The sequence below is a fragment of the Fistularia commersonii genome, chromosome 1 (genome assembly GCF_037954325.1).
Source record: "Fistularia commersonii isolate RoL2024-O1a breed Wild chromosome 1, RoL_Fcom_v1.0, whole genome shotgun sequence".
In the NCBI taxonomy this organism is placed as follows: domain Eukaryota; kingdom Metazoa; phylum Chordata; class Actinopteri; order Syngnathiformes; family Fistulariidae; genus Fistularia; species Fistularia commersonii.
Window position 1 is genome coordinate 3,643,735 of NC_141284.1, and position 9,574 is coordinate 3,653,308.

Consider the following 9,574-nt stretch of genomic DNA (forward strand, 5'->3'; position numbering starts at 1 on the left):
GCAACAAAACATTTTGAACTCCAAAAAAAAGACATTGGGTTGAAGGTTACTTTTAAGCGAAACATAAAATGTGTTCTTGTATTTAAGTAAAAAAAAAAACGAATTTAAATTACCCACTGGCAGCAAACCAAAAATGCCCTCCTCTCTCTGTGTGCTGTCATCTTTTTACTGCCGCGTGCAGTCGCTTATTAAAAACGACAAAAATATTTTAGACGTTACAAGATCGCCATAATCTTCAAATTTAAAATTACACTTTAAAATTGAAGAAACTAAAATAAAATACATTTTAATCAAATACTTATTTTCAAAGGCCTCAGGAAGCTGCATACGCATGAAGACCCCTGGTCTACTACATTTAATGTGCATATCCACCTGGATATAATATACCATGTACAAATTGTACATCTAGTCATTAAATATCTGCACTTGCTGCTCTTTTGCAATTCTGGTTAGATGCCAAATTGCATTTTGTTGCCATGTACTTGTATATGTGTAATGACAATAAAGTCATCAGGTGAAGATTGAACTTATGGGCAAAGAAATTATGACTTAAATCTTCCATGATGCTTCCATGATTTTGTTTTCTGGGTTAAATCAAGTACACCTGAGGGAATGATGCGGTTAATTCATGAATACAGCGCGACCATCTGATAAATACACACCGTTGTGTGAAAAAAAAAAAAAGTTTGATTTAATACAAAATGCACTGGTAAAATGTGAAGAATCAAAAATACAACATCTCTGTGGGTTATTGATGATCATTTCTCACCGCCGCTCCATTTGTTTGTCCAAGCATTGCCAGGGCAGAACTTCGTCCAAAGCATAAACAAGCTTGTCGTGCTGCATTCAGGCGTCAGAATCCAGCTTTGGAATTCTCAGTCTTGAAAAGCACATCACGGGTGACAGGCGGGCAACATTCACCGAGAAAGAGACGAAATCAATGTAGAGATTGATTTTTCAGTTACGAAACTCATGGAGTTAAATTAAAGTGATTGACACCTGGTGATTAATCACTGTGATTCTTCTTCTGAGAAATTCATGAGCCGATCGATCAATCGATCAATCGTCCAGGAACTCTTCCACCAGCTTGTTGAATTCGTCGGCGAACCTCAGATGGAGATTGTGTTTTCCCTCCGGCATCAGATGCAACCTGAACCAGGGAGGGTGGCTTTTTATTTTGCGTTTAAATACCGCGTGACGACAGCTTGGAGATTATCGAGACGCGAATCCTCACCGTGACCCCCGGATGCGTCGGAGGAGGAACTCGGGATGGAACGCCGGCACCATGGGGTCTTTCTCGCCGTGCACGATTAGGGTCGGGCAGCTGATGAGCGGCAGCAGCTCCACGCAGATGCTGCCTAGACGTTAAGATCTTGCAATTACACCTCATGTTGCCTGTGCAGAAATTTTTTTCTGGTTCAGTTACCTTGGGCTTTTCAAACCAACCTTCTGGTCGCTGGATGAACCGGCCGATCGCATCAACCCAGGCCTCCCAGGTCTCGGCGAAGACCTGCGCTCCGTACACCTCCTCCATTGGCTGCCTCATTCTGGGGCTCCACTTGGACACGTCGCGGACGGCTGAGCGTTACCATGGAGACGCACGGGTATGAAAGATCCAAATAAACCAGGCGGGCGACCTGATCTTTCGAAAACGGCGAGCTACCATCGTAAAGCTGGAGGTCCTCCTGTGAGACCGAGGCGTTGGCTCCCCAGACGACCATCTTGCGGATGGCGTCGGGGTTCCGGGCGGCGGCGATCAGCGCGGTGATTCCTCCGTCGCTCCAGCCGAGCAGGGAGAACCTGCTGAATCCCAATACCTGGGGAGCGGGACATCAATAGGTTGAGTCCAGCAGAGTTATCATAAGGAGCCATGACACCGTCATGGGCGTGGATATACCTTCATCAGATCCACGGCGTCCTTGGCGTCCCTTTCAAAGAAGTCAGGGGGGAAGTCTCTGTCTGGTGGGCGTGACCGTCCGTAGCCTCGGGGGTCCCAGCCCACCACGGTGAACCGCGTCTTGTCCAGAGACTTGAGCTGAGGCCCGAAGTCCGTCCGAGAGCTTCCTGTGGAGCATATCACAGCGCTGTGTCAGACAGTTACCATGGCAATGGGGCAGTGGAGTGAAGCGGCGTTTACCAAGAGCGCCGGGAAGCAGCAGCAGGGCGTGTTTCCCCGTCCCCGTCTGCTCGTAGTACAGGTCCACGCCATTGACGTGCTTCCTTCCCGATGACATCGAGGAGCTGCGAACCGACACCCGAACAGGTGGGAGAGAGAAAAATTCAAAACATCCAGTGTTAAGCTTTAAATGAATATTAAAATCTGAATATTTGAGAGAAATATCATTTATGTTGTCAGATTAAAATGTCAATTTAATCAAAAAAGCAGGTAAAATAAATGAAACAAGAAAAAATAAAAATAATTATTATAAGAACAAAGTCAATGATCAAAACTATGATAAATAAAGTGATAAAATTAATTGAAAATATTACAACAGATCGAGACTTAAAAAGAATGATAATATCCATATGTTGAGAATATCTAAATATCTCAAAAAAACAATCCATACTTCCATGACAATAAAGTTGTAGTTTAATGGCACTAAAATCGAAACGTTAAATTTTTTCCTCTTTGTGTGATTTAAGTCCTGAAAAATAACATATATATAAAAAAACATTTATTGCTATATTTCCTGGTATCAAGCCCCTTACTTCCTGGCTTATCTAAAAAAAAAAAATCAGAAAAAAGTATCGCAGCTCTGGCATTTCAATCTCAGATTATTTTAGCAGCAGTTTAAAATATTGAAAAACTATATTTGAATATTTCATCATGAATAAAACACTGGAGCCTTGACGTTAAAGAACATGTCTTACATCTTTCACTAAAGAAAACAAATAAGTAAAATAATAAAGAAAAAACTGGAACAACAATAAAGCTCCAATAATAACTAATAGCACATTTACTATTACCACTTTTCCACTAATATCACAAGTATTACAATTCTTATGGGGAAAATGTCATTGTTGGATGACTGATTACACTTGATAATCGATTACTGAAAATAGATTTTAATGGTATTTATGTTTAAATAATCCTACACATTTAAAAATCTTTATTTTAAACTCTTCATGATGAACTATCATTTGGGGGTGTCGGAGATATGCTGCCACCTAGTGGTCGTCGGAGGAACTGCCCGGGTTCCCCCGGCCGCGGACCGCTCCGCGCAGCCGCACGTCTTCTGGGCAAAGGCGCCCCAGAACTTACGACCGCCGTGTTGCTAAAAACATTTCTCAACCGATACCTGGGCTGCAGGGCGGCCGCAATCGACCTCTTCGCCCACTTTGACAGGAAATTTCTTCGCAGGAGGAGCGCCATTCCAGCCAGTCTTACGACAGTGGTCATCGACGTCTGTGACTTCCGGGAAAGCAGGAAGTTGGAATCGCTCTGGCACTTTCCTGAAATTTACGAGGAAAATCAAATAAATAAGTAGAAACAGAAATAAAAGAAGATAGCGAAAAAAAGAATCGGAGAAAGTTTATAAGCCGTTTGGTGTTAAAAATAAATTTAAAACACATTGAAATTTACGCTTTATCTTCTGCCAGTTTCGATTGGCTGACGTCATTTATGACGTAATATATCAACATGCCACAGGTGACGAGTGACACGTCTGGTAATCATCATTTTTAACGCCAAGAACAGTTTATTTTTCCTTTCGAAGTCGATGTGCGGTCAAACTTTGATGTTTGAAACTTTGTTAAAATAAACTTTGTTATTTTCTAAATTTGTTAAACTTATCAATGTTCTCTGTATCTTCACAATATATTAATACATTTATCCTGTATATTATATATCGTTATATTCCAATGATAATATTGTATTGTATTGTATTGTATTTTAATTATCATACATTATATATATTGTATTGTATATCATATATAATAATGTATGTATCATATATCTAGAATTTTAGTTTTATCAGCTGTCTAAAACTGTTTAAAAGCTGGTACTGCATATTCATCTGTGAGCAGAAGTTGTATCTAAATTTTGAAAAAAAAAAGTGAAAATACTTTCACTTTATTTGAATTATTGTCAAATATTTTCATCTTTTTTTTCTGTTCAACATTTTTCATCAAATATCCTTTTTAAAAGGTCAAATTTCAATCACTCTAACTCATATGCTTCTTCATATAAGCATGTTTGAGAATTGCCACTTTGATGATTGTGGATACCACCCCCCTTAACCCCAAAGATCATGATTTTTCTTTTTTGAAAAAAAATCCTTTGAAACCAGTGTCAATTATCTACTTAATGTAACAAAAACGTGGTACCTGTACCAGTGGAAAGCCACATTTACCAGAGCCCTAACCCGAATCTTAACCCCAAAATCAGACAACTTAGGAAGTGATGTGTTGGAAAGCCCACCCAAGACAATGTGGGGGTTGGTCTAATTTCCATCGCTCTGTCTTGTACAGTGTTTCTAACAGTGGTGGGCCGTGCATTTCACACCCAGGCCTTCAGTCGAGCTCCATTCATCCCCTCAATAACTGTTTTATGGCTATAAAACTGTCAGTCTTTTCAAGATTTTCCTATTTTTCTTCACCTTTTCATTGTGGAGCTGTGTTTCCCTGCGCACTTGCACACTAAGTTCTAGATCCACTCTGGTTTCCCCCCAAGAAAGTTTTGCACAAACTATTATTGTGTTCATGCGGCTCGTTACAGATGCAGCCGGCTCGCTCTGGCTAGTATGCTCTCTGGCGATCCAGTCAAAAGGTGTGTGACACTGACATTAGCATAGCCTGCAAGATGGCCTTGGTGTCAAAACTCAAAATCAGATTGGTCGAAGCAACAGTTTCATCGCCATTTATTTTTCGCCAGAGCACCTGTGAATTGGATTCTGCAGGCCTCCGGGCAGATTTCTTTTACTTTGACCCTGCCTGGCAACAAATAACAGCTGAAATTTGATTAATTAAATGCTCTTTTTTCAATGAAAATACATGTCTGGAAGCAGCACAGTCAGGGAAAAACCTATGAAAGGAAGCGGACAGACCATTTGGAATTATTTAATCCGATTCGAGATTCAAAACAGAATTAAGATTCAATTGTAATTAAAATCAGTCTGTGATTCTGATGTTTTTTAGGCCAGCAGAGAAGGCCTTGCAGGCCCTGACAGCCCACCACTGGTTTCTGATAAACGATTCTGAGGATAGACCCGTTGGTGAAGGGGGTTTACCTCGTCGAACTCCCATAGTTAACCTTTACCCTCATGATTTCATGGTCATAAAGGTGTAGACTACATCTATATCCACTCGGATGAATCTCGGCCAAATCGGAAGTCGTGTGGACCGTCTCGAACACACCAGCGAATTGATCATCGCCCACACATGCGCGCACAAAATAATGAGTCACTAAAAATGTTGCAGTATTGTTTGAACAACCTTCGTCACGAAAAAGGTGCTTTCTTATTTTTTGCCCGACGATGAAATCGCCCTCTTTCTTCGCAAACGCCCCCAGTTGCTACTGCTCTCAAACACACACACACAGGAACACAACGCGTGGCAGCAAAAAGCAGAGCTAAAAATAGCTCCACCGGCCTCGTAGCGGTAGCAGGAAGATGCAGCAGAATTTACTGGAAATACAGTGACTAACGTGCAGCGGATTCCAGCGGCAAGAAGCGAATGAAGGGGCAAGGAAGGCAAACAAAAACAAAGACTGGAAAGTGTTCCGCTGCAGAAACAGCCTAGATCGGTGTTTATCCGTCACTTAATTTACGTCATGCAGCCAAATCAGGTCGGAATTATCGACTTCGGTGTCACTTACTTCATTATTTACCTTGTCTTGAATTTCCCTGCAGGCATTCGAGGGTTTCCAGGAAATAAACCCCCTCTGGTTCTTTTCCTGACGAATCCTCTAAGAATTCGGAAGCTTTGTTTTGTATCTCCAAGGTTAATTTTGACTTCTATTAACTGAGGTCGCTCAAGTTACGCCAACACACGCTTGAGAATTGCGGTTGTGATGATGATAATAATAACAACAACAACAACAACAACAACAATAATAATAATAATAATAATAATAATAATAATAATAATAATAATGATGATGATGATGATGATGATGATGATGATGATGATGATGATGATGATGATGATAATAATAATAGTAATAATAATAATTATTATTACTATTATTATTATTATTTATAATATTATAATTCTATCATAAATAATATATAATATATAATTATATTATATTATTATTATAATATATTTATAATTATTTATTATAATATTATTAATAATAATAATAATTATTATTATTTTTGTTGTTGTTATTGTTATTATTATTATTAGCAGTAGATGATGTATATGTTGTGGAACCAGCAATTATATTCAGCGTTTTTTTTACACAGTGGTAAAAAAAAAAAAAAGAGCACTATTTATTTGGAATCACTTAAACAAATTCTTTAACTCCTTTTGAAAATTAAATTCGAAAAAAAAAAAAGATTATTATTAAGATATACAGTTTATGTTAAAAATATGTTTACATTTTTTTAGTGTTAAAAGCATGGTATGATTCATTATAATACACGCTTCAAAATACATCATTTAATCACATTTTAAAATTTATTGTTAACATAATGCAAAGAAAATACGCGGCATGGTAGCACGATGGTTAGCGCCTCCGACTCACCGCGAGAAGGTCCGCGGTTGGATTCCTGCAGGAGGGCCACTACACCAGACACTCACAGCCTTTGTGTTGTGAGCTTGGAGAGTAATTAAGTAAAATAGTAATCAAGTAATACACCCCTCAAAAATGAAATCCCACGGGCTGCAACAGATATTGATTCATTTTTGAAATTAAGCCCATCAGACTAATGCTAGTCCGCGGCTAATGTTAGCATTCGTGGGTGTTCTTCGGGTAAAAGTGAAGGCCCCCCTGAGACACACACACATACACACACACACACACACACACACACACACACACACACACAAACACACACATGCACGTACACGAACAAAATGGCAAAAGCGTCATCTACTAGAAACTGTGACACATCTGCAGGAGTGGAACCCCAGAATTTCTCACGATGCCTTCAAAGTGAGCGGCAGAAACTGCTGAGGGTGAAGTCGGATTTTCTTCTTTGTTTTTCAGAATTATGTGATTGATCGTCACTTCGAGCCTCATAAGAGAAACTCCCTCTGAGACCACAGAGGAGACCCGACCTGATGATGCCATCCTAATGTCCTACTGACCCTGAAATGAACCTAATAGTGAAATTTAAAAGCAGTGAAAGAAAATCACTGGCTTGATGAAATAGAGATAACAGAATAAATACCGCTTGTATTTGACACTTAGGAGGTATAAAACATAAAAATTCGCAGTGCAACCACAACAATGGGCCGAGTATTTGGAACTGAAACTACGGACTGGAACTTCTCCTTTTCCGTTGGGCTGAAAGCCAAACATCTGTCTCCATCGAACCCTCCCCTCTGCGTCTTTTTGTCTCACACCAACTAGTTCCCTGTCCTTGTCCTCCAAACCTCCTGCCTGGCAGTTCCAAACTTAGCATCCTTCTACCCAGATCTTCACTACCTTTCCTCTGTGAAGGTCCAAACCATCTCCGCCTGATTTTACCTCCAGAACATCTAACATGTGCAGTCCCTCCAATAGACTCATCATGATCTTCTCCATCCTCCTCACTCCTAAAGAGAACCTCCTTGTCTTCACTTCTGCTCCCATTCTGGCAGATACCTTTTATCACCCCTGACATTTTTGTTGACCCTAAGTACTTAAAGTCCCTCTTGATATGCACTCCCTGTAGCTTCACTGTTCCACTTGGGTCCCTCCCATCACCCTTCACCTGCTCCCACTACAGATCACGAAGTCACTTGCAAACATCATGGTTCATTGAGATTCCTTTCCAATCTCATCTGTAGGCCTGTTGATCCACACTGCAAACAAGAGGGGCTCAGAGCTGACCCCTGATGTAGTCCCACCTCCACCTAGAAGTTCTCTGTAACACCTACGACACAAGTCACCACTGTCTAACAGCGGGCATACATGTCCTGCACCAGTCTGACATACGTTGTTGCTACTCCAGACTTCCTTATACAGTACCAGAGTTCCTTTCCTGGCACCCTGTCGTACTGTATGCTTTTTCTACATTTACAAGGGGATAATGCCGCTCCCTCTGACCTTATACGTACTTCTCTACCAGGATTCTTAAAGCAAATACTGCATTTGTAGTACTCTTTCTTGGCATGAAACCATAATGCTCCTCACAAAAGCTCACCTGTGCCCGTCCAGCTTCCACTACTGTTTCCCATAACTTCATCTTATGGCTCAGGGAACTACAAAAGGCTCGGTGCTGAGTAGGCAGAATACTTCACTGTACAGTTATATTGAAAAAGCATTTGGAATAAACTTGGTAGTACAACAAAAATGATGGACGTAGTACACAGAGTACTTTATTGTCCACTTGTCCAAATATGGATGGATTATTCGGTGCTAGTCTTAGTACAACAAGGGGACAGACTCCGGCACCCCTACTACCCTGAGTACAGGATAAGCATTATAGATAACGAATAAATGAATGAATGAATGAAGAACAACATGTGATATACAAAACGTGTGTGTGTGTGTGTGTGTGTGTATGTCAGTTGTTGTGGTATCTCAGGGTGTGAACAGTTATCTGATGACTCACGCGCTGCAGGCATGACCCCGAGACTCTGTACCAAATTATAATCACATTTAATGTTGCTTATTGGGTTGTCAGTCATTTTCCCAATTGATTAATTGATTACTATTATTATTTCTAAGCAGTCTTTAAAAGCTGGGAAGATGTACAAATTAATTGAGCACGAAATCACTCAAAAACACAAAAGTACCAGAGGGAAAACACACAGCTGGAAATCACCTAGACAATTAGGGAAGAGAAAGAAGTCAGAGATTATTAGTAGTATTTTCCTCGAAAGGTAATAAATAAGTACATTTGTCTGAAAATAAAAGAAGAATGGCTTCGATTTATCAAAAAAAAAAAACATCAATGATGAATCCTTTCAAAGTTAGTTAATTTTGGAGGAAAAAAAAGCAATAAATTAGCTATAGAATGTGAAAAACTGAAATCCGTGTTTTGTTTTTCGTGAAATTTAAGGCAACTATTCACTCATTGCACTGTTAATACAAGAAGTAACCATGGGAATAGCTTTCAAATATGGACCTATGGGCCCATATGTGTTCAACATTTGCATCGTTCGAGGACTCCAGGGACCGGGGCGGGCGGGGGGGGGTATTTAAGTGATTGTGCACGTGTGTGTGTGTGTGTGTGTGTGTGTGTCAGGGTGTGAGCATTTATACCATCATATATGTACTGTTTGAGTTACTCATGCATATGTGAGCCACACAAACCCCGTCCCCTGCACACACACGTATGCACATGCACACACACGTATGCACGCACACACACACACTCACAGTTTCCATGCAGTGCGAGGGTCATGGGGTCGTCGCAGCCTCCCCTGAAAATAGTGATATAAAACCAAACCTGCAGAGAGCTTGTGAGGGTGGTGGGGG

The 9,574-nt window shown here is 40.4% G+C and overlaps 1 protein-coding gene across 2 annotated transcripts; it reads right to left on the minus strand.

Annotated features, from left to right (window-relative positions):
- Positions 1 to 318: 318 nt before the first annotated feature.
- Positions 319 to 3,701, minus strand: bphl (biphenyl hydrolase like). 2 transcript variants are annotated; one of them, XR_015105989.1, is made up of 8 exons: positions 3,300 to 3,701; positions 2,138 to 2,241; positions 1,898 to 2,064; positions 1,664 to 1,817; positions 1,447 to 1,578; positions 1,235 to 1,358; positions 1,000 to 1,150; positions 319 to 880 (listed from the first exon to the last, which is right to left on the minus strand). XR_015105989.1 is itself a non-coding variant. In XM_086144563.1 (7 exons), exons 1-7 carry the CDS (start codon positions 3,398 to 3,400, stop codon positions 1,060 to 1,062), a joined length of 873 nt encoding a protein of 290 aa, XP_086000689.1. In that variant the 5' UTR covers positions 3,401 to 3,701; the 3' UTR covers positions 324 to 1,059. The 2 variants fall into 2 exon arrangements, 1 of the variants encoding a protein (XP_086000689.1); XM_086144563.1 differs by having other exon boundaries at positions 324 to 1,150.
- Between the last annotated feature and the right edge of the window lie 5,873 nt (positions 3,702 to 9,574).

What these genes read in the sequence shown, in the direction of transcription:
- bphl (XM_086144563.1), bottom strand. Translation starts at nt 3,400, where the DNA reads ATGACCACTGTCGTAAGACTGGCTGGAATGGCGCTCCTCCTGCGAAGA. An exon ending in GCTGCTTCCCGGCGCTCTTG is followed by an intron (nt 2,065 to 2,137) that starts GTAAACGCCGCT and finishes TATGCTCCACAG; the next exon opens with GAAGCTCTCGGACGGACTTC. An exon ending in ACGCCGTGGATCTGATGAAG is followed by an intron (nt 1,818 to 1,897) that starts GTATATCCACGC and finishes CCCGCTCCCCAG; the next exon opens with GTATTGGGATTCAGCAGGTT.